The sequence below is a fragment of the Sander vitreus genome, chromosome 24, assembly GCF_031162955.1.
Source record: "Sander vitreus isolate 19-12246 chromosome 24, sanVit1, whole genome shotgun sequence".
In the NCBI taxonomy this organism is placed as follows: Eukaryota; Metazoa; Chordata; class Actinopteri; order Perciformes; family Percidae; genus Sander; species Sander vitreus.
The window spans coordinates 10,865,292-10,890,615 of NC_135878.1; the positions used below are offsets into that span (position 1 = coordinate 10,865,292).

The window sequence follows — 25,324 nt, forward strand, 5'->3', positions numbered from 1 at the left end:
CATGAATAGGTCAAGTTTTGTTAAATACCCACACAATTGTATAAAGTTTGATTGGTGGCTGGTGGACCTCTGTATTCCTCACATCCTGGATTCGGCCATGATTAAGCGGCGTTACTTTCTTTCCCCCCTTTCTTTCTCTCTAGGACCCTGTAGCACCTGCTGATCCCTCGGAGCCTTGACGTCAGCGCTGTCTCCGGTACGCGGCGGCAGCGGTGGCATAGGCGCAGCGTCCGTCCAGCGCGCAACGCAGGCGGCTGCGGCGGCACCACCACCAGCAGCAGCAGCAGCAGCAGCAAAACTAGACTTCCCCGATCGACTTTCGCATATACATCCACACACCTTTGGAAGGAGTACATCCACACACACATCGGCATCCTCCCCGGGTTTTTAACCGGTCCCCCCCCTCTTCGACTCTCCAGCCGCGCCATGTCGTCTGCTGTCACCGAGACGGAGGAGTCGGCGCGCAGCTCTCCGCTGACGCCGCTGAAGCTGGTCGGGCTGGTGTGCGTCTTCTTGGCGCTCTGCCTGGATGTGGGAGCCGTGATGAGCCCGGCGTGGGTGACTGCCGACGACCAGTACTACCTGTCCCTGTGGGAGTCATGCTGGAAGCCGGCGAGCACCGAAGACTGGCAATGCAGCAGCACGCTGGGTTCAGGTAATGAGAAGGAAGGGAACTCACAATGTATGGGATTATAAAATCATAACAACCGCTCCATCTATCCTGTCCCGCGCGCACCGGACAGAATAGAAGGTAGGCTAGTTACCACGTGTCTTCTATTATGCGTTGACATGAGCTTTTTAATGTAGTAGAGAACAAAGAGTTGTTCTGAATGACATGATGATGATGATGAGGATGATGGAGGGATGCTTCCTCACCTCTAGAAGGGAATTCATAGAGGAAATCCCCAAAGGTAATCTATTGACTCCACAAGCCTAGGCAGGTAGTGACTCCCCACTGCCTCTAACAACGAACAAAGCCTCATACTGACAGTCCTTGTCAACCTGTGATATCCACATTAATTATTGTGGAGGTGAAATGAAGGAATTTGCCGGGCTGGAGTGCACTTTAAATAGAAATACACTCAAATAAGTGTTTTCTGCTTTGAAAACTGTAAAGGAAAAATGGATCATAAATAAAAAAAATTAAAAAAAGTTTGCTGTTTGTTATAGTGTACCTGCAGGCTTCTATTGCCATAGAAATCCCCTCACATTCCTTCTCACCGCTCCTCTTTTTCTACTCAAAAAGCAGCATTTTCCAAAAAAAGTGGTAAATACTGGACCCTGGTGTTAATGGGCACACAAGTGGCTGGCAACAGTTCTTTTAGGGAGGTCTCCGAGGAGATGTGGATGAGCATTAGATGAACACCAGTGGGATGCAAACAGTTTATTTATGAATGCATTAGAGCTGAATTTAATTTAAAGACATATTTTTTAATCAACAATGCCCAAAATGCTTCTTGGTTTCTTCATCTACTAAAATACAGTAACTTGAATATCTTTGAGTTTTTGGACTGTTGATAAAACAAAACAAGTCATTTTAATTTCAGCTTTAACTAGAGAATATTTGGCAGATTATATTTAATATAAAAATTATGAAAAAATTAATTGCAGGCCGTAAATGCAATTTTAAGTTGTTTTATGTTATAATGTAATGGTGAGAAGGCATATCTGTTATAATGTCTGATAACGGATGATAATGATTTTTTTCCTTTTGGTAAGACTTAACAATGCAAGCACCTGTATAGGCTGCTGGGCTATATTTCAGGGAAATAAAAGTAAAATGAATGCTGCTCAAGAGTTATAACATGCATATTCAGCCTGTTTTTGTTACTTCACAATGATCACCGTCTAGATTATTAAAGCAGCAAATCTGCCACCACCTCCATGACAAAGTACATCAACTCTCCTGGGTGCTGCCACTTACCTGCGCCTTATTAATGAATTTGTCAAAACAGGAGGAGGATTAGAGGGAAATAAAGGCACTGGCTCGATATAGAGCTCATCCTGTCTGCCTCTTATTTTTTAGAAAACGGCCTTGTTGTCACACACAGGAGATATCTTGCTGTTTTGGGCCGGAGATGAGAGGATGATTTTGAATGTTGGATAGGTTCCCAGGGAAACTAGTTCACGAGCGTTACTTTAATTGAGGTGAAAGTGGCTTTTTACCACTGTGAGAATGGGAGCTGGCTGGTGCTAATTACACTTTGTACTTTTACAATTTAAGAGGAATCATTTTAAAGGTCTTTAAACTGTCAGACATCTATCTATCTATCTATCTATCTATCTATCTATCTATCTATCTATCTATCTATCTATCTATCTATCTATCTATCTATCTATCTATCTATCTATCTATCTATCTATCTATCTATCGGTCTATCTATCTATCTATCTATCTATCTATCTATCTATCTATCTGTCTATCTCACACACACACTCCCTCGCTCTTTCTATGTAGCCTACCTGCACAGCTGATATGTGACCAATCCATAAGTCTCTGCTGCTCTCTCTGTGTGTGGGATGGGATCATGATTGTGTGTGTGTGTGTGTGCGTGCGTGCGTGCTTGCGCGTGTGTGTATGTACAGTATTTGTGGCAACTGCGCAGTGTGTATTTGTATGCAAGTGAATTACTCTGTGTGTGTGCGTGTGTGTGTGTGTGTGTGTGTGTGTGTGTGTGTGTGTGTGTGTGTGTGTGTGCGTGCGTGTGTGTATGTATGTGTGGCAACTGTGCAGTGTGTATTTGTATGCAAGTGAATTACTGTGTGTGTGTGTGTGTGTGTGTGTGTGTGTGTGTGTGTGTGTGTGTGTCTGTCTGTGTGACAAAAGGGGAGTCTGGGTGTCTGTATGTCAGTGTGTAAATTGGTGTGTGTGTGTGTGTGTGTGTGTGCGCCAATAAGAGGCTTCCATGTTGAGCTGACCTATTTCTGGACATTCTCCTCTGAAGCCCAGCTGAATATTTCATGTCACTCTGATTTCTCTGTTGGTGCATCTCTGCACTTCCTCTCTTAGGACATGTTCACACACACATACACACACCGCTCACTGACCCTCTGTGACCACTACTTTAAGAAGTTCCTCTCTTTATTTCTTTCCTTCCCGCACACATACTATACATGTTATGGAAAAAATTAGGAGCAGGACTCTGGGTACGTGAAGAAAGTTCAGAAAACTTTGATAACTTACACAGAAGCTTTTAATGAAATCTCAATCGAGGAGATACAGCAGTACAGTTTAACCACAATGTTGTGTTGTGTAGGACCATCCCAACATCTTAAGTTCCCGTCTTCCTTAAGGAATATTTAAACTCATACTGGACATACAAGATTTAGATATTACCAAATAAGGTCCTTCTTCACTCATCTATGCGTGTGTGAAGATGCTATTGGATCATTTACAACAACTGTTCCTACCTACGTTACAAGTCATGTTGGAGGTACCCCATTACATGCAGCACATTCATCTGTGACACTGGGTCAAAGAGCATCTTATCCAGTATTTCAATATGTGTGTCACTAATGCATTTTCTGTGTGTATGTATGTTAGGTGTTTGTGTTTGTATAAATGTGAGCAAATGAGTGCATGGGTAAGTACGTGTATGTAACTTCCTCCACTGACCTTGGTCGAATGGGAGCGCTTGAGGCAGCCCTGTCTAATCATACAGCTGTACAGCTTTTGTCATCTATGAAGACATTGAACTACTCCTCTGCCTGAGATAGGTTATGACCTACTGCTGTCATGTTGGACACTGACCTGAATGAGATCTGGGGTACCACTGTCTCAACGTGCAACATGCTCACACAGCATATGAGTTTGTAAGCTGGAAATTCTCCCACAGTACATTAGGGGTGCATGATATATCGACTGGATATCGTTATCGCAATATCACGTTGTGCAATATTATATCGAAAGTGTCGTGATAAGTATGCAATATAGTTTTATTTTTTTCTAATATGTCCTGTTCTGTAGACTTGCTATTTATTTATTGTTTTTATACTGTACAACCAGTAAAACATGTCCTGTTTGTTATTTATTTATTCATGTTTTACCAGTCCAATATGACGGTCAGTTGAAATAAACCTTGTTGTAAGAAAACTTGTTTTATTTGTTATGAATCTATTTTGATGCGTTTTACCATAACTTTTGTAATTTTACATTTGTTAAAGAAATATCTAAATTAATATCGATATCGCAATATTCATAATGAATATCACAATATCACATTCCATGTCAATATCGTGCAACCCTACAGTACATACACATCCAGACTCCAGACCAGGACTCCCTAATTAGATGTCTTGGTGCGACAAGTATGTGTCGGCTATGTGTGTTAGCCTTTAGGGCTGCAACTAACGATTATTTTAATAATCGATTAATCTGTAAAATCTGTTAATAATTTTTTCGATTAATCGATGAATCGGATAAAAAAACAAAAAAGCATTAATTTACATCAACTCAATACATATTTACATACATACTTGTTGTTTTAGTTAATAGTTGTGTAAAGGTAAGTAACCCAAAGACAACATACATACAGACAACACACACACACACACACACACACACACACACACACACACACACACACACACACACACACACACACGTTCACTTGAAGCTTTTTCATTAAATTATTACCATCATGTGTAAGTTAAGTTCATTTGTACACCACATTTACACACAGCTTAAGATGACCAAGTGCTATAAAAGAACTTTAAAATGAAATTAAAAAGTACAACACACACAAATATATTTGTCAACAATAACTGATATGGGACAAAGCACAGAATATATACATGACAATAGATTGAAAAATGAATGGGCCAAAAAAGGCAAGTGAATAGAAATGTGTCTTTAGTCTTGCAAATTATACCACCCCTGCTTTACTACTGTTATTAACGAGCTAACGCTAGCTTGTCATGCTTGTCAAGCTGGATAACGAGTAAATACCACACCAGCACCAGAAGAGCTACTGGAGGGACGTTACGTTCCTCACTTCAAAACGGAACAAAAGTAGGATTCTGTAGTGACTTTACCCTGCTGTTGAACTTCCTTCCTCCTCATCAAGGACTCCAACATGTTTACGTTGTAGGTGCTGAATCATCACCGTGGTGCGCCTGTGCCATGCCATGTCGCTTTTGCTTATCTTGCAATTAACACGTTTTTGATTTATTTAGTGTGAAATGCTCCCACACCTTGGATGACTTAGGTCGTACTGATGTCTCTGCCACCGCCATGTGTTTCAGAACAACGTTACGGGTCTCTCCGGTCTCTCTCCGTATTTCCTCTACCCCCACTCTACTGGGTACAGAGTAGCATCAAGTGAGATGATTTACAACGCATGCTATTGGTCTGTGAGTTTCCTCTGCTACTACAGTGCTGTAAAGGCTAGAAATGCTGCGCCGGTGAAAAGAGACACGCTCCGACAAAATGTAATAACTCTATGCCCTTGAGTAAGGCCCTTGACCCAAACCGCTCCAGTGGAGCTGCTTAGTGGCCAGCAGAGCAGACTGTGGTTGTACTGGGCAGCTTCCAGGTATGAATGTGTGCAACTGAATGAATGAGTGAAAGTGATCAGGGCGTTCCTGCAAAAGAGAGGCTGCCTCTCATCTCAGTGAACCTTCCCTGAATAAATAAAGGTTAAAAAAACAAAAACAAAAAAAAAACATGTACGAGCTGAAATACATTATTATTAGTATTTAATCACCACACCAGCGGATCTACAGTATATTCACCTTCACCCAGCCCGTTTGCATGTTACTATGTTGCACACAAACCAAACTAGAAGGTGCGTATGGTGACTCCCGAGTCCGTGGCCTAACGACCCTCTGCTGGGCATTTATTACTGTATTAAAACTAATACTAAGGGTGCAACATTTTCAAATGATGCATGCAGTGCATGTCTTTTCAGCCGAGCCTTTCCCCCTTTCCAGCTTTTGAACTGCTGCACAGCAATTTAACGTTTTACTTGATTTTATCATCCCTATCTGTGAGGCAGCAATGTGCTGCAAGGCACCCAGTCTGCCTTAAATCCAAAAGAAGAACTACTGTTTGTCACAGACTGACAGCCAGTGCATCCAATCAGCAACAAGGAATCATTACGTCCAATACGTACCTACCTTTTCCGGTTTGGGTCTTACCAAATGTCGTTTTGTTTTTTATGCTGCCATCTATGGCCTCAGGGTCTGCTTTACGCCTCTCCTCCTTCTGCCACTCCTTCTTTCACTCTCCGGTCATAAGTCCAGTCCTTTAGTCACTCTTTGGGTTTGACCATGGTCCTTGGAGCACGTCGGCATCCTTCCTGATCTGAAGTGGATCTCCCTTCACACTGGGTTACTCTGGTATACCTCAGCCTGACGAGTAGGCAAGCTCCATGACAGGATGGGGCCAGTTTATCCTTTACCCCGATCCAGCATTCCTGAGAGAGGTTTCATCAGGGTTCCACTCACTCTCCCCAGTGGCCCCAGTCCATGTTTTACCCGGTCAGGGCCCTGGCGGAATACATCAAGCGCACTTGGGCCCTCAGGAAGATTGTCCAGCGGTTAATTCTGCTTCAGGTCATCTGGGCGGACCTTTGTCAAAGCCATGTCTGTCCCACTGGGTTGTTGACGCTATTGAACAGGTGAATATATTTTCGGGTGTGACTGTCCCGTCATGGGTACTGGGGCACTCTACCATTGGCGTTGCTACCTTGTGGACTTATGGTGGCAAGCCTCCCACGCTGCTATATGTACAGCGGCCAAGTGGTCATCTCGGTCCACCTTCATTTGCTGAATGTGGCAGCCAGCCCCTCCTTTGTGAGTGTGTGCTGAGAGAAAAGGCTCTATGTGTTCCTGGGGTTGGTCTTGCATCTTGCAGCCTACTCCCAGCAACCCCTCTGCCTTTCAGGCTTGGCCTTTGCGACTTGCAGGGCCTTGACCTGGTTGATTGTTCATAGTGTTCTTTTAGAACAGTTCATTATATCTTGTTTTTACACTATCTGGGCTTGGGCAGCACTATTCTGTTCTGATCAAACTATCAGTGATTCCACGCCAGCACAGGTGCTTTATAGGAAATAGCATAGGGCGTGGCCGGTCAAGCCGGTGTGTCTTAAAGAAGTATCCACGTACCTGACCTCAGTGGGATCATCCCCATACATATGGAATATGTAACGGTGGAAAGAGTCTCTTCACTCAGAGAACCAAGGTTACAACGTAACCAAGCATTTTGTTTTCTAAAATGTTTTTTTGTTTAGTCAAATGCTATCGTGTTTTCTGAAATGCTTTCGTGTTTTGACCTTCAGCCACCATAGATTGCAGGTTAACAAGGGAAACATGGCAGGGTGGATAAACAGGACAGTAAAGAGAAACTGGAGAAAATCTCCTGGGGCCATTCTAACTGGCATTAGCTCAGCTGGCTAGCAATTACCGGTTAGCTGGCCAGCTGCAGTAGCTCTTGAACTAGCCCACTATGCCACAACATAACCAAGCAATTTCGCAAAGACACATGCGTTCATTTTTCTGTACCTCTGAGATACTACCATATGTGCCAAAAAGTGTCATTTTCAAATTGATCAATATCCTTATTTTTGTAATATAACATATATATATATATATATATATATATATATATATATATGCAAGTTAACTATGACATTAATGCGATTAATCGTGATTAAATATTTTAATCGTTTGACAGCACTAATATATATATATACCTTATATTTTATATAAGTTTTTATCCTCCGCCATTTTATTTCCAAAAACCTATTACCTTCTGCCTGTATACCATGACAAAAATACAGTCTCTTTAAATATGCTATAAAGATTTAGAGTAAAAACACAAATACACAAATTACCAGGAAATCATTCAAACTTGAGACTTAAGGGCTTAATTGAGTAATAATGGATTTGACAAGGTGTACTATGGTCCCAGGCCTCTAAAGATCCAAAGTATGTATCTATGGGTTAAATTGACAAAGGAACACCCACCAGCTCCACACAAATGCCTCATTCCCAACAACCATGCAAACAACAAGCAAAATGTGGTTATATGCAGAGACAGATTGTAAAACTTTAATCAGAGTAAGACATATTTAGATCACAACATGCACAGCAAAGCTTTTAATTAATTGGACTGAGATGGGAAAACAAAGGCATAAAGGAAGGATCTCACTTTGCGGAATAGGATAGAACAGAACTATTGTGTAAAGACCAGCTGTTGCAATTGCAATTTGAGTTTCCTTGTTAACTGATACAGGTACAATAATAGTGTGTAGTGTTATGAGTATCTGAAGCCCCTTTCAGACATGTACACGTAATGGCAGTTTAACAGTCACTGTAAAAATCACAACAGCAGTTTTACTAGGTCAGACATAGTAACATGGGGTATTGTATGTCTTTTATTCGACATTTGACTGTAAAGAGATGACAGAGAAGCAAGAGAAGGGGAAAGACATGCAACAAAGGTCTCCATGTGGACATGAATCCCACGTTCACATCGTGTGGGATGGATGAACTTGCGAGCATTGGTCATGTGAGGTTTAAATTAAATCTACTTACATTGGCTGATGTGAGGCATCTATGTGTGGCTGGTTTTCAGACTTTTCTGTATTATTAATTGCTAGGATATTGCCCTGATATTTTGGAGCCTTCACAAAAATCGGAGTTACCCAGTCATAATTTCAATTTGGATGTATGCTATTTTACGAGATGGATAACTCCAATATGACATGAACATGGCACAAACCCTAGGCCATGATGGCGCCTTCATTTTAGGTCATTGGGGAGATTTTTCTCATGTAAGATCAGTCTATAATAATAATAAATATAATAATACATAAATACATTGAGACCAGCACTCCCTCCCTATATTATTTCATTCATGTCAGCTGCATGTATGAAATGTTGACTATCAAGCAAGAAACAAAAATCTGCTGCTAGAAATCAAATTTCCTTGCGGGAGTCATCCCATAAGGATCAATAAAGAGAAGTCTAAGTCTAAGTCTAAGTCTAAAAAAGAATTAAATGACTCAACCTTAAGCTGCTTTAATCAATATTATCCACCTACTCTGAAGCTCCCCGCTGCCCGAAGCTCAATGCTGTTAGACGTAAGAAAAGAAGCGGAATTGTCTAATAAATGATGAAACTCTGAGAAGAGGCGGTTGTTGTCCCTCACACTCATGTTAGTCATTAATTAAGGTTTAAACAGCAAAATAAGTTTTACAATCCATTAATGATGCAGACAGATGATGTGTGAGAGATCCAAATTCACTTTTCTTCCTTCATATCATTACTTCCCAACTCACCGCTGTGCACCAGCAGTGCCACCAGGTACCACATATCACGCATTCATTGTTGATCTAAATGTCCTTTCATGTCTGAATAAAGCCATAAAACATTTATGTACCACAATGACAAAAGGCCTTCACTTTAACAAATAGATGAAGCAAGTTATTCCATCGGATTTTTTATATTGATGACAGTACAGAAGCTTCAATAGTCGGCCAGCAACCAGCATATGAGAGCACGTCAACTCCACACAAAACTCTTGGAGTTGAAGTCCCTCATATTTGGCAAATGGGACACTGCTTCAGATGAAACATCTTATAGACACACACACACACACACACACACACACACACACACACACACACACACACACACACACACACACACACACACACACACACACACACACACGGTACTCTGTTGAAAGGTGTTTTAACACTAGAAGTTAAACCTGGCAGCCAACCTATTCTTTTCCTGTCTTTATTCGGTCACTCCTTCTCTGACTCCGTTACCTCTTCCTGTCTGGCTCACCTACCTCCACCTATTCATTCGTCCCTCCTGTTCATTGACCTCCTTTTCTCATCTGCTCCCCCTCCCCTCACCCTTTCTTTCTCATTCATCTTTTCATGCTCAATCTGGTAAACAAAGTATCTGTTTCAGATTTTTTTAAATGCAACACCAACAGCTTCAAATGAAACAGAAGCACAATACATTACTGAGAACAAAAGAAGTGCTATAGGTCTTTCATTCACCTGACCTTGACCAAAGATTTCCCAGGCTCGCTGTTGGATTTGGTTACAGCATGAGAAACCATCACTAAAAGCAAGTAAACCATACTATGTTTTCTCTTTTCTTACACTGTTTGTATATTGTTTAGAATTATGAAAATTGGTGAGCATTTTCAGCTTATTAGCCAATTTTGCATGTGAAATATTTGCACATTTAGGAATAAATCCCATGTACTCAAATTGGTAGCCAGGTGTGATTTTAAACGCATTTAGTGGAAAGTGGTGTCATTTTTGACCCACCTTCACCAGTCTTGAAGACCTAAAAACCTCCATTACAGTAATGCCGCCTCACTTTCTGCCCTTCTGATCTTTCTCTATCAGTCTATTGATCCATCCGTTGCTTTTACTTCCCTAGCCTTTTTCATCTCCTTTTTGTTTGTAACTCATTCCCTTTTGTCCTCTCTTCCCTCCTTCCTGTCCCTCTCTCCTTCCAGTGGGCTTCATTGTTACATTTACAATGTTAATTATTTTCCCTTTGCAATTTCACCATCCTCCTTCTCCTTAGCCCTCTCCATCTTCGTGCCCCCTTTCCATTTTCTCCAGGGTCAAGTCTCTTCTCTCCCTCTTTTCCTCTCTTACCCAGACCTTCCTTTTCCCTCCTCTTTTTTTCTTCTGGCTCCATCTCTCCTTTCAGTGAGCTGAGCCCTCAGAGACGCTGTTCTATTTGTAGCGGCTGAACGAGGAATGGGAGATGATGTGGCATTCAGACAGACAGACAGACAAGGGAATAGTAGGTCCCACTTGCCATTCCCATGCACGCACGCACACACGCACGCACGCACGCACGCACGCACACACACACACACACGCACACGCAAATCAAGCTTTCTTAAAACATTTACAGAGCAGTATCACAGCAGCAGCAAAAAAAGCCTGTTAAAGTCTTAAAATAAACACATTTTAAATTATTATTACTGTATTATAAAAAAAGAACAAAATTGTCCTCCATACAATTATATTCTTCTGGTGGTATCTTCATTTAAAAAAAGCTGGTTTTTCTTTCATATTTTGGTTGTTAAATTGTACTTACATTAAATATAAGCAGAAAATTACCTTCAAATGTTTTAAATCCACTGTGTGAAATATAGAGGGTTATTATTTTCTATAGTTTACAGTTTATGTTAGACCTGAAACTGTAAACCTGTAAATTGAAGAAGTTGGGTTGGGTTTTGGACTGTGGGTCAGACAAAAATAAGACATTTGAAGACATCACTTTGTTCTTTGGGAAACTAAGCTAACTAAAGCTATTTTTGACATTTTGTAGACTAAACGATTAATTAGATAATCAAAAAAGTAATGGATAGAATAATCAATAATGTTCATTACTTATTGCAGTGATACTGTATTTGCATCTTGAAGGGTGATGAGCATCACAGGAAATGCGACCAACAGGGAACACGAGGGGGCTAATGCAAACCATAGACACAGAATGTAAAGAGTCTTATCCACTGAAAGCATAAAGGTTTCTGCAATCTGCATATATTTCTCTATTATTTGGATCATTTATTTATCTCTTGTGGCTGGTGAAATGTTAAAATGACAACAATGTACTGTACGTTTACACTGTACTTCTGGTTTTACATTTGCAGCTACAGCACTGGTGGGATCTGTTTTTGAAAGGACCCCAAGGTAATACAGCAGCTAATCAGGGTGACTGCTTAGAGTGGCTTTACAGTAAAGAAAAAAATGTGACAGTGCAGTAATCCTGTCACATGGCAAATAGTCACATTACAGCAAGAGGTATTTCTGTTTGTGTGTGTGTGTGTGTGTGTGTATGTGAAAAAAAGAAAGAGAGGTTCACAGAACAGCACACAGTGTGTGTTTGTGTGTGAGAAACTGGTCAAGGAAACTAATTAGCAAGTTGCATACACCAACGAGTGTGTTAGTGCAAGTGAGAGAAAGAGGGAGGATTGATAAGGTACATAAGGCAAGATCTACGGTTGCCTAAATATGGCCATGATGCAATTTGAAAAATGTGTGTGTGTGTGTGCGTGTGTGTGTGTGTGTGTGTGTGTGTGTGTGTGTTTGAGAGAAAGAAAGAGGGGGCGAGGTATTTGCAACAGTTGTAGTGAGTGACTGTAGTGGTAGTGATAAAAAACATTACATTCAAAATAGGATGCACTTGGCCGATACTGTCAAGCTAGTGTAATAGATTAATGTTTACTTAAATACATTTTGCCGGTGTATGAATCTACAGAGACTTTGACCTCTGCCTGTATTTTCTCTTTTTTTTTTATTGGGCCCCCTGTGAGTGTGTAACCAGCGTGCATGGTGTCCAGCCCGTTTACATCACTGTGTTCTTGCGCTGTGACTGTTTGACTGAGACACACATGCGACAAGCTCTGCATTCACACAAAGTCCGGCAATATCACACCTTCCTGCATGGTTGTGTGGAGGTGTGTGGTTGTTTGTGTCAGTTTATTTGTGCTTTAGAACGTAACAGCCGTGAAACAATCAGAAAATAATTTTTTTGCGGCTTTGCTCTTGCCAGCGCCGATGCATCTCTTCATTCACTCTCTAGCTCGCTCGACCACCGCTGCTTTCTCTCTCCCTGACTCGTTGAGCCGGAGAGGAGGGGCCAACTTTGAACGCTGTGTTTACGAACACCAACCGACAGATGCTGGTTGGTACATCTTTGACCACATCTAATCATATTCATTTCACAAGAGTGAGAGGCTGCAGAGACGGCAGTTAATGATACTCTGCCAAGCTAGGCTAAATGTTTTTCACCATAATGATTAGATTTAGCTACTGCCTTATTTATGTGGTATAAAAAATTCAATTACTAACACATTGGAGCATTAAAATATTTTTTTCAATTACAAGAAACAGCTTAAATGGGTTAAATTAGCTTTAGTTACGTGTAAACTTTAGTTTAGCTGGTGAGATGGCCTGCAGTTTGGTTTTTACCTGTTTTTAAAGGTCCTGACAACATGCATTGACACATGTCAAAAAGGTTCTAAAGGATTCTATGTGTGAGTGTCTGAGAGAGTGAGACTTGTGATTTTCACTGATCCATAGCTGCTTACGTTGCTTCTGATTGGTTATTTGATGCCTTTCACTTTCATGCTGACATTTGATTGGTTGTGGCTGCTTTCAGAGTGATGGCCAGAGTAGTCTACCTTCTCCACCACGGCGCGGAGGAGGAGGAGGGTCTGGCTAATCCACACAGCATTCCAGGATGGGAGAAAAACGTGCTCTGGTTTATTGCCATTTTTTCAAACCAATCACAATCGCTAAGCGCCATAAAGAGCAACGGCGCCTCTGCAAAATAGCCTCGGGAAGGAACTTGTTTTGGTGGAACGTGTATGTTCAAAAGTTGTTTTAGTTGTGCAACAGAAAACTCTGCTGTCTGGATTTACCCTGCAGAGATCTGAGAAAAGGTTACTCATAGTCCTCATAAATCAACCAGAGTTTAAAATGCCAACCCAAAGGAAGCCCAAGGCAACAGATATCCGGCCTAAATGAGTGAAATCTGGCGAAATTTCCGTCGTCAACGGAGCAATCCTGGAAGAAGATATAGACTATGGTCAGAGTGAAGCAGCTCCGTGCTTCGAAGGAAGTTAAATATGAATGAGTGATAAACCACCTGAGCCTGAACATTTTGTCCACAAAATAATCTAATCAGCAGCTTCATTGAAATGGAAAACTTTTGGTTTCTTTGCATTTGTAATATACGGCGTTTAGAAGAAAAAAAATTAAACCATGCACACAGATTACAAATCCGTGCCCTCGGTTTTATAAACTGTTCGCACGGATTCATAATCATAAGCCCTCGGTTTTATAAATGATGCGGTTTACCTTTTACCGCTTCCCTCCCCTTCTCTGGTCTAAAAACTTTTCATGCCCCTGGTAGCCTATTTTAACCCAGGCCTGGAGGCACTTAGTTGGGGTTAGGAGGGAGGCTGGTGGGCCTGGAGGTCAAGACCCAGGCCTGGAGCCTCTTAGTTGGGGTTAGGAGGGAGGGTGTTAAGCCTGGAGATCAAGACCCAGGCTTGGTGGCACTTAGTTGGGGTTAGGAGGGAGGCTGGTGGGCCTGGAGGTAAAGACCCAGGCCTGGAGCCTCTTAGTTGGGGTTAGGAGGGAGGGTGTTAAGCCTGGAGATCAAGACCCAGGCCTGGAGCCTCTTAGTTGGGGTTAGGAGGGAGGGTGTTAAGCCTGGAGATCAAGAGCCAGGCTTGGTGGCACTTAGTTGGGGTTAGGAGGGAGGCTGGTGGGCCTGGAGGTAAAGACCCAGGCCTGGAGCCTCTTAGTTGGGGTTAGGAGGGAGGGTGTTAGGCCTGGAGATCAAGACCCAGGCCTGGAGCCTCTTAGTTGGGGTTAGGAGGGAGGGTGTTAAGCCTGGAGATCAAGACCCAGGCTTGGTGGCACTTAGTTGGGGTTAGGAGGGAGGCTGGTGGGCCTGGAGGTCAAGACCCAGGCCTAGAGCCTCTTAGTTGGGGTTAGGAGGGAGGGTGTTAGGGCCTGGAGATCAAGACCCAGGCCTGGAGCCTCTTAGTTGGGGTTAGGAGGGAGGGTGTTAAGCCTGGAGATCAAGACCCAGGCTTGGTGGCACTTAATTGGGGTTAGGAGGGAGGCTGGTGGGCCTGGAGATCAAGACCCAGGCTTGGTGGCACTTAGTTGGGGTTAGGAGGGAGGCTGGTGGGCCTGGAGGTCAAGACCCAGGCCTGGAGCCTCTTAGTTGGGGTTAGGAGGGAGGGTGTTAAGCCTGGAGATCAAGACCCAGGCTTGGTGGCACTTAGTTGGGGTTAGGAGGGAGGCTGGTGGGCCTGGAGGTAAAGACCCAGGCCTGGAGCCTCTTAGTTGGGGTTAGGAGGGAGGGTGTTAGGCCTGGAGATCAAGACCCAGGCCTGGAGCCTCTTAGTTGGGGTTAGGAGGGAGGGTGTTAGGCCTGGAGATCAAGACCCAGGCCTGGAGCCTCTTAGTTGGGGTTAGGAGGGAGGGTGTTAAGCCTGGAGATCAAGACCCAGGCTTGGTGGCACTTAGTTGGGGTTAGGAGGGAGGCTGGTGGGCCCTGGAGCATGTTAACACAGGCTTGGAGGCACTTACTGAAATGATCCGTGCCGTAAGTTATCATTAATTCCTTGTTCTCTGAAGAAAGAAGCTGTTTAAATCGTTCACAAATTCGTGTGCACAGATTGCAAAACTGTGCACACAGATTAGAAAACCGAGGGCATGGATTTGTAATCTGTGCGCAAATAGTTTTTTCTAAACTGACCTCGGGAGCTCCGTAGTAATACAAGATGCTTCTGATTGTACTCTTTTTTTTTTAATCCCCCCTTTTCTTTCTGCTCTATATCCCTCAATACCGTCTTCTCACTTTCTCCTCTCATCTTTAATTTCCTCCTTTCCTCTCAGCCTCCCACTATCCACCTCTGCATCTAATCTTTCACCTCTATCTCTGTCTCATTTCTCTCTCTGCCTCTAAATCTCTAATTTTTCCTTATCTCTCCCCTCCACCATCAATCTTTCATACGCTTTTTTACCACACTAGAGCAGTAAATTTAGGCGTTTCCCGTATTTACACACTTACACTTAAATATCTGTAAGATAAAAAATACATCACTTTACAGTAATAGCCCTGCTGTATACCATCGATGCCAACTACTGTGCATTGGGTTTGCATCTGTACTGATGTTACATGCTACATTTCTGCTTCAGATGCGGTTCACTGATGTTTTATCCAGATCTTTCAGTTTGAAGTTTATCTTCTACGAGCTACTGTATGTCCTTAGGAGTACAGATTATTTTATTTATTTATATATTTTGGAATATAGCACTTTCTAGTTTAGCTGTGTAGTGCAGTGCAAATAGGTTTTACAGCAGCTTACATGACCCAGGCCAATTTGACAGCATCCCATCTGATCACAGTATTTTGTGTTTGTTTGTGTGTGTGATTGTTTGTGCGTGTGCGTGCGTGTGTGTGTGTCTGTGTGTGTCTGTGTGTGTGTGTGTGTGTGTGTGTGTGTGTGTGTTGATGATGATTTCACAATAAAATCCATCCATTCCAATTGATCTGCACAAGTTTTTTTTGCAGAGAAGTCAAGTGAACTTATAATTTTGCCATTGACCAATAGCAAATTGTCTTGACAGTGAGAGTCTAAAATAGAGGAAGCTATTGTTCCTTTTTTAGCTCTAATGACCATCCACTTTTATTTCAAATGAGACTGTGTAACTTTTGCTAAGACAGCGACCACTGTGGCCACAAATGGCAACTACAGAATAATAGCACAAAAACTATGTCATGCTAAATGCAGTGGCAGCGCCAGAGATTTTCTTATCAATGAGGGTGCTCTGAAATGTAGGGTTTCCCAATCCCAATTTGCTGGTCACCACAGTTTCATTTCTACTGTAAAACCCTGACACATTTGGGCAGGTGTTAAAGCTTTAGTGCGTAACCTTTTTATATTAATGAACGTCCATTACATTCAAGCCATTGCCAGATGAGTTGATACAAAGCTAATTAAGACTATCAGCTCCACAAAACTATCTCTGTATTTCTCCATATGGATATGTTTAGAAAATGGTGTTGTCCATCATGTTTTTTTAATCCTCCGTGTCCTACTTAGTTACAAGCAACTGCGTGGAGGAGGGGTGGGGGTGGTGCACGATTATGGAAGGCTTGCATCATGTGGATGCAACAACAGTGTTGTTGTCATTACTTAGAATTCATCATCGAGGAGACACACTCTGGTGTGGACCAAAACAACTGGCATCTGGTTTACAATGGAACTTTGGTAGGCTTCGGTACGGTTCGTTTGTGGTGAGAATGTGATCCAACCTGTATCCGACCCAACTAAGGTTTGAACTAAACGGCTCCTGTAGTCAGGTGTGCTTTGCAATCAGTGATAATCAGAGCATGTGTTACACCCATAGTGTGTAGACAGACTCAAGGCAAGGGGGTGACATATTTGAAAGATTGCTTATTCTGAATCAATAATAAAAAATAAAACAAAATGTACTCAAACATTTATTTAGATGGTCAACCAACATAGCACACCAACAGTTTATATACTGTACCAACGAATGATTTGCCTTCCTAAAATAAGAAATAAATTAAATGGGGTTATCGAACCAGCTGCCGCTAACGTTGGAGACAGACGCCGGCAGAGTTGAGTCTTGGTGAGCAGAGCAGACGTAGTAAAGCCGCTCAAGAAACAATGTCTGGAAAATTATTTAAATTAAATTAGCTGGTTTGACCATGGAGATGCAAGTCCAGAACACAGGACCTTCTTCGTGTATTTACTTTCTTGATCCCGCCCCAGACACATCTGACCAATAAGCGGAGTGTACATTATTGCGTGATTTGAAGTAATAGCATTTTGGTTAGCTTGAATTTTTCTCCATGTGAAACTAAACCAAACCAACGGAAAAAGCGCTTACTGTGCCACTAGACATCTTCATAAAAAAACAATATGTCTGTTATGTGTATGTTGTGTGGTTGAGTGTGAAGGCATCACTGATTTTGACGCTGTCCTGGACCCTTGTTCTCTCAGTGTTTATAGCCAATAGTGCCAGGTTACTGGTTGCCCCCACTGCTCTTCCTCAAATAATTTTTAAAAGGGCGCAGACAAGAAATACTGTTCTTACAGTTTACTGATGTGACGGGAAGTGTCAGAGACATGCATACCGGTTTATACAAGTCAATAAATGCATCTTTGTACGGCCTCATGATAGAAAGGAACTCTTGAGTGCTGGTGATAGTATGTCCCTGTTTCTTTGAGCTCTGCAGACAAGTTTTCCTCATTGATTCCATAATGACGGGCAATGGGTTGTGTGTGTTGTTGTCTAGAAAGATGTGTTTTGAGCTTAGGGCTGGCACACCTCTCAGTACATTATTTGACTCTATTAACAACCTGTCTATAACAGGATAGAAAGTGTTTTTAGGTCATCCATTCTGTCCAATCGTGCTCTTTCTAACAGGGCCTCAAAAACCCTCCAGATGTCGAGCTGTTTGGGCCTACGTTCTATCACGTAGTGAAGTCTCTGTTGCAATTCCTGTGTTTGCGCACAGGCCTTCTGCTTGCTTTCAGATTTCTTTCCATTTGTTCTGCTTTTCTGAGATGGCAGTGATTACAGCCTGGGCTAGATCATCCGCTATGAGATCCAAATTGGGACTGTAGCTTATCTAAGATGAATTTGGTTGTTCTGAATAAATTCTCGAAAAAGTATGAGATGCAAAACAGACTATTCATCAATGATATATTTTGCCTCTGTCCTCTGACTGGCGGAAGATGTCACACAGGGTGGCCCGGATTGCTGGGAGAGTTTTCTTGACTGCCCAGCTTGCATTATACTGGCATGCCCATCAAGTGACACATAGCTTCTTGAGTTATATGCGCTGCACTGTTGGCTCAAGTTCCTTTTTGTTTTTTCATTAAAAGATCATGCACCACCGACCCAGACATAACATTTATAGATTTGTAGTGTCTCAAAAAACTATGCTGCAACGTTGACATTATGCACTGACCAACAACAAAAATGTAGGTCTACAGTATATTACAGTGAGTGTATGCTTGATGCTGGCTAGTAGTGAGTCCGCATCTAACCCATCTGCTGGATGCAGAAATTCCTCATGCTCTTTCTATGACACTGGCTACTAATGCCTCACAATCACTGAAATCCTTACAACCAGCATATTTACTTTCATCCACCAGGGAGGGATGCTCTGCATCATATCAGCCATTACAGTAAATATATTATTTTGTGTGTCATTGTGAATGTATTTGTCATCTGAAATTAGCTTCAGGCTAGCTAGCGAGGAATGCACAGATTGTGTATGTATATGTAATACTCACAAATCTCGAGTTTGACAAGATTATGGTACCAAGTGGGTGTGTCTTCATGTGAGTGTGTGTGTGTGTGTGTGTGTGTGTGTGAGAGAGCATGTATCTTTGTATGTGCTATTTCAGTGTGCATCAAGCAGTGCTCCCTTTACATAAATGCAGACAGGTTTTTGATAGCATGCCAGCAAAGCTTTTTAGCTGAGGCTTTTTGTCAGCTCAGGTATACTAAGTGCTCTCTCTCGCTCTTCATTACTTTCACTCAGTGATGCTCTGTCCCCAGCCCCTTCACGCCCTCCTTACCTCCTTTTCCCTTCATCCCCCTTATTTCCTTTACCTTCACCACCACCACCCTCAGCCTCTTCTCCTCTTTTTGGCATTTATTTGCATGTTGCCCTTTCTTTGTCCTTGTAAAATCAGCTTCTTGGAGATGCTATCTGCCTCGTTGCCACCAAACCTCTCTTCATCGCTCTCTTTTTTTCCTCAGTTTGCCTTTCTTCCTTGATTCCCTTTGTTTTTCAGGGTTCTTTTTTCTTTACAGTATCTATCTTTCCATTGCCTTTAATCCCTACCTTTTTCATCCCATTCCTTCCTTTTTTACTTTTAACTTTGTCCAAACTTTCCGTCTATCCAACCTTCCTTCATCTTTCTCCTCCTGTCATCTTGCCTCACTTCTATCCTTCATATCCTTTGATTCATACCACACTCCTCTGTTTTCTTTCACCTTCCATCCTTTTTTCATATGCTTTCCTTCCTTTTCTCCCCCCATTTGCCCCTTGCTTCATTGTGTCTTTCCTGCCCTTTTGTTTCCCTCTTCACCACCCTTATTTCTCCCATCTCTCCTTCCACTTTCCATCATTTTCTTTTCCTTTTCTCCTTGTTTTCTCCTTCCTATTTCATTATTCACTCCTTTTTTTATACCTTTTTCACCTCATACCTCTTTCTCCCTTTAATCAACATACTTGATGGTGGTAAAGGGCAGTAAAATAAAATGTCATATAAAATATTATGTCTCTTATGGTTCTGCCTCACGCAGGCCACCCTCAAGGTCTTGTGCATTTCATTTTTGGCTCTGGTACACATTCACTATGTGGCATTTATTCATTAATGGTCTCTGAAGTTTTTATGTTGCATACATGTTGCTTCCCTGTGCTCACTCACTGTTGTCACTTTCTTCTTCTCTTTACCACTTTCTCTGTCCACCTTCCTCCATTCTTCCAACCCTTGGTCTTCCATCCTCATTTCTTCTCCTCCTTCTCTCCTCCGTCTTTCCAGACTGGCAGGTCGCTACGCTGGCCCTATTGCTAGGAGGTGGAGCCCTGGTGCTGATGTCATTCCTGGTCGCTCTAGTTGCCGTGTGCATCGGCACGAGACGGCGATTCTACGCACCCGTCGCCTTTATGCTCTTTGCTGCAGGTCAGCACACACACAATAAACTGTAGTCCATTCCACAATTACACCAGTCCTGGGCCCAAGGCCATACATTATGCACTAAAATACACCTAATGACACACACGCAGTGGAGTGTCACGCCTGTCCCTTTTATTTCCCCTCCATCCCTAACCTCAAATTGGACAACTGCAAAGTTTCCACAATTTCCCCCCATTCTAACCTCCCTGAATAATTGGTAAATGTATTTATTTTAGGCATGAAATGTTTCATTTTGCAAAGCAGTATAACAACAGTGTTATTATACTGTGCAAACCACAGAAGTGAGATAAAGCTTTAAAGAGGAATTCTTCTTATTTAGCTAAAAGAGTTACTCTTCTACCGCTGCCTCGATCAATTCGTTTTTTATGTGTTATTCTGTGCCATTCTTTAGCATTTATCAAAAAAAAGTCGATGCCAGCTGCTAGCTACTGTATTATATCACAGCTAAGGGGGTTGTCATCCCTCCGCTTCAAGCTGAACAACGCCCCTTACATACCACGACTAGTCATTAGCTATTGCGTAGTCATTTTGCATGCTGTAATGATTTAGAAGCCTTTCTGTCTTTATCTCAGCAAAGCAAACAGGCAGTTTACTTGAATACAAAATGAGGTACGAAGTGGGAAGAGCCACTGGTTCCAGAAGTATATTTTCCAAATGTAAATTCTCATTTCAACCTTTCTGAAGTTAAGAAGCTGATCCTACCATAAATAAAGTTGAAGAAGTTGTTAAAACTAGATTATGTTGTACATCTTTTTCAACACCATGAATTGGAACTCGAACAAAATGTGTGCATATACTATTTTACTTGCAAAAAGTCGAAATTCACTGCTTTGATTTAATAATAATCAATACTTCAAGCAAAATACTGATATATCATTTTAGAGCTTAACATAAACATACACTCAAAATGTAGTTGTTTTCACCGTAATGGGACACAAACAACCTTTCTAAACGATATCTTACACTAAGGCAAAGTGTGTTCGGATGGACTATAAGGGAACACTCAGTGAAATATTGATCACATACACACTTCTTGACGACAAACTACCTCTTAAAGGCTGTTTTCACACCATCTGATATTTGTTCATATTTGCGTGTTTTTGAATATTGTGCAAGCCGTGTTGGCTTTTTTTCATGCAGGAAAGTGCAAGAGCTTGTTTATGTTCCCAGAGGAAGAATTCCCTTTGAAGAAATAACGATTGATGTATTCTCCTTTGTTCCACTGCCATCTATCTCTCCTACCCCTCCTTTTTGAACATCTATCTTTCTGCGTTCCCCCGCCCCCCCTCTGCTCAACCCTCCATCCCTTAAGGGCCAATTCAGACCAGAAAAAGCGACCGGGCGATTCACCACAAGGTTGTGGGAGTGGCATTTAAAGGGCCCATTTGTGTGACATTGTGTTCCTTAACCCTCCAATGTAGCACAAGTAGACTTTATGTTTCACACTTATTGTTTTCCGTCAGATCGTTTATAGATCTCGACATTTCTGACCGCACTTGAAGGCAGCTTCATCTCACAAGAAGGAAAAAAGATGGAGGGACTGTGCTTTATGCTGGAGCTTGTTGCAGGAAACAGTCAGCTATTAGACAAACTCCCGGGCAGTTAAGTGCTTGTGTTTCGTTTTTTACCCTCATAGTGTTTAAAAAAATCTTGTGGCAGGGGTAGAGGCAGTGATATTGCTGTTTACTGTATAGGACTCTCACACCGCCTCAAAACGAAACTGCCAAGTCTGATCGCTGGTTACAAGATTGGTCACTGCAGGGTGACGTCTGGTTCCTTCCCTGCTTCTTCCCAAAGTCCACTATCGTCTCTTTAGTCTTGCCGACATTCATGAGTAGGTTGTTGTCCTGATACCAACGGGTCAGGTCCTCTGCTTCCTTCAGGTAGGCTTTTTCATTGTTGTCTGTGATCAGGCCCACCACAGCTGTGTCGTCAGCAAACTTAATGCTGGTGTTGTCAAAAGTAGCTACACAGTCGTGTGTGAATAAAGAGTACAGCAGGGACTCAAAACACAGCCCTGGGGTGCTCCGGTGTTAAGGATGAAGGTGAAAGACGTATGTCTGCCCACCCTCACCACCTGGGGTCTGCCTGTCAGGAGATGTTTAATCCCAGGTCCTTGAGCTTTGTGACAAGTCTGGAGGGAACTATTGTGTTGTGTGAACTGTAGTTCAGTTTTCCAAGTTTGCTTGGAATGCACTTTTGATTCAATAACCTAATTAATGTGATATTTAACAACCCCCCCCCCCCCACACACACACACACACACACACACACACACACACATAATAAATTACACAGTAGATACAAATCTTCAACATTTATAACCCTTCCGCCTCTTCAAGCTGTCACCCAGGCTGGTATCGTGTTGTAATAGCTATACTAAATATAGATACTGACTCAGTATGTTTTAAATGATTTCATTTTTCTAACCTTTATTTAAAGGTCCAATGGCATGAAAATTTCACTTTATGAGGTTTTTTAACATTAATATGAGTTCCCCCAGCCTGCCTATGGTCCCCCAGTGGCTAGAAATGATGATAGGTGTAAACCGAGCCCTGGGTATCCTGCTCTGCCTTTGAGAAAATGAAAGCTCAGATGGGCCGATCTGGAATCTTGCTCCTTATGAGCTCATAAGGAGCTAGGTTACCTCCCCTTTCTCTGCTTTGCCCGAGCAGAGAATTTGGCCCACCCATTAGAGAGAGAGACATCATGGCTTGAAAACAAGCAAAGTGGCAGTTGGTCAAGGCCACACCCCCGCCCTCCATCTTGCCCCCCCTCTCTCCTCCTCAATAGCTACAGACACAGAAATGGCACATCCTAAGGAAAGCTCATTGTGGGACTGGCTCTAGTGGCTGTAATTCTGCACCAAGGCTGAATTTCGGGAAAGAGACTTCAGATACAGTATTAGGGGACCACTAAGGCCTATATAAAAGCATCCAAAGAGCACCATGTCATGGGACCTTTAACATTAAAGCATGTAATCATGTTCTAGTAGAACCCCACAAAAGTATGAACCTGAAAATTAGCATAATATGTCTCCTTTTAAGAAATTATACTTGAATGTATGGTCTGCATGTCTCCTTCAGTTGTCCTCCAGGCCTGCAGCTTGGTCCTCTATCCCATCAAGTTCATCGAGAGCATCAACCTGAGAATCTACCACGAGTTCAACTGGGGCTACGGCCTGGCCTGGGGAGGAACCATCTTCTCCTTCGGTGGGGGAATCCTCTACTGCCTCAACCCCAAAAACTACGAGGAGTATTACTAGCTCTAATGCAAGCCGAGAACCCGTCATGTTGGTAGAGGTAGTCAGAAGACAAGCAAGGTTGTTGTTTTTTTGTAACCGCTCAATTCCCAAGAACTGTAAGTATAAAGTAGACATCGTAGTTGAACCAATAACTGTACTACCACAAGCTTCCACCCTGGGGAAATTCAAGGGGTGAAGCTGGTGGTCGGGGGATTTCTTTTCTTGCCTCAAATAACAGATGTGAGTGCTGAGGCTGCATATTTGAACTTACAGCCCTAACGACACCAAGTTGGTCCTGGGGAGGGGTTAGTGGGTGGGAAGGAGTCTTACCAGTTTAATCCTAGGACTTGTGACACAGGGTAGAACTGACAACCCTGTAGTAACAAAGGATGGAGGTTTATGGTGATGATTGCACCTCTGTTCTTTCTTCCCTGTGAACTAAACTGCAAGTCACTACTAACAACCCAACTTATTGACTCTTTTACTTTGGAATCAGGATGTCACACTGGGAGGCTTTTACCACACGTTTACGTACGCATGCACATGCAAAGACACATGTATCTTCATCTGTAAACATTAAATCCTCGGGCTGGGCTTCAGCAATCTACCCCCAGAGTCCTACTCCATCAGTGCATCATTATGGCATTTTGTTTTTCAGAGTCCTCTGGAGCTCTTAAACTTTCACAAGGACATGAAAGAGGATCAGACGCTACAGTTGCTGTTCATAACTTTTAATAAGACAGATAGATTCCTCATGGGCCGGAGGTAAGAGGGGGGAATAAAATAAAGACACCCGCTCAATATTCTGTTATCGACCTGTTTGTCTGTTACCGTGGCAACCCGCAGGGTGTGCACATGCAGCTGTCATGATTGATTAGCAACGATCGGAGGTGTGAGACGGGACTGCGCTTAGCAGCCTTCAAGGGTCTGCTAAATTTCGATTCCCAATGAGCCAAAATTTTCCGCACTGTGATTTTTGGAGAATCCTTCCTTCTCTGGTCCAACTTATCTGCATCCTGTTTGTCGATGGGTGTGTTCGCTATACACACTACAGACAGTTACAGTCTCTCAGTGGGCATCCTTACATGAGCATGAATAGTTTAGGTAAGTTAGGATCTGCATTCTGAGTGTAATAATGTGATTATGCACTCAGCTGAGGAACGTAAAAAAAACAAACCTATGGAGAACTATGACTTTATTAGACACCCCTTGGGTCATGTACATCTATGTCTCATTTCATAAACTTAAGTAGCCAGCTCAGGTGGAGGTGAAAGGGAAGCTTTAGCTGTTTTTTGAATTATGTATTGGTAAAAGAGATGCATAGGTGGCATCAGCAATATTTTAGTCAGAAATCATAATCTAAAAAAAAAGGTACCTAACTGATGATAACAAAATAAATTAAAGGACACAATTAGACATTCACCTAACTCTCAGTATGAAGAATCAATGCATTAATGTGTGCATGTAAACATGACCACTGTAGCTAAATATTTTTAACCCAGATCAGTGTATCCACTGATAAAATAAGGCCATGTTTTATTAACATCAGACTGCTGTTTCCTTGTCTACAGTAAATGTCAGGGATCAGCCCTGCACCCAGTGTAGTTTTTTTTAAGATTATTTTTTGGGGCTTTTCTGCCTTTAATTTGACAGGGCAGCTAGGTGAGAGAGAGAGAGGGGGAAGACATGCAGGAAATTGTCAGAGGTCAGACTCGAACCCTGGACCTCTGCGTCGAGGCATAAGCCTCTCAGTATATACTACTAAGCCAACCCGGCCACACCCAGTGTAGATTTTGGGTGGAAACAAGCAA

At 42.4% G+C, this 25,324-nt stretch overlaps 1 protein-coding gene across 1 annotated transcript; it reads left to right on the forward strand.

Annotated features, from left to right (window-relative positions):
- Positions 1 to 175: 175 nt before the first annotated feature.
- Positions 176 to 23,534, forward strand: LOC144512957 (transmembrane protein 47-like). Its single transcript, XM_078243980.1, has 3 exons — positions 176 to 655; positions 20,114 to 20,254; positions 23,356 to 23,534. The coding sequence occupies exons 1-3, from the start codon at positions 427 to 429 to the stop codon at positions 23,532 to 23,534; spliced, it is 549 nt and encodes a 182-aa protein (XP_078100106.1). The 5' UTR covers positions 176 to 426.
- Positions 23,535 to 25,324: the final 1,790 nt, after the last annotated feature.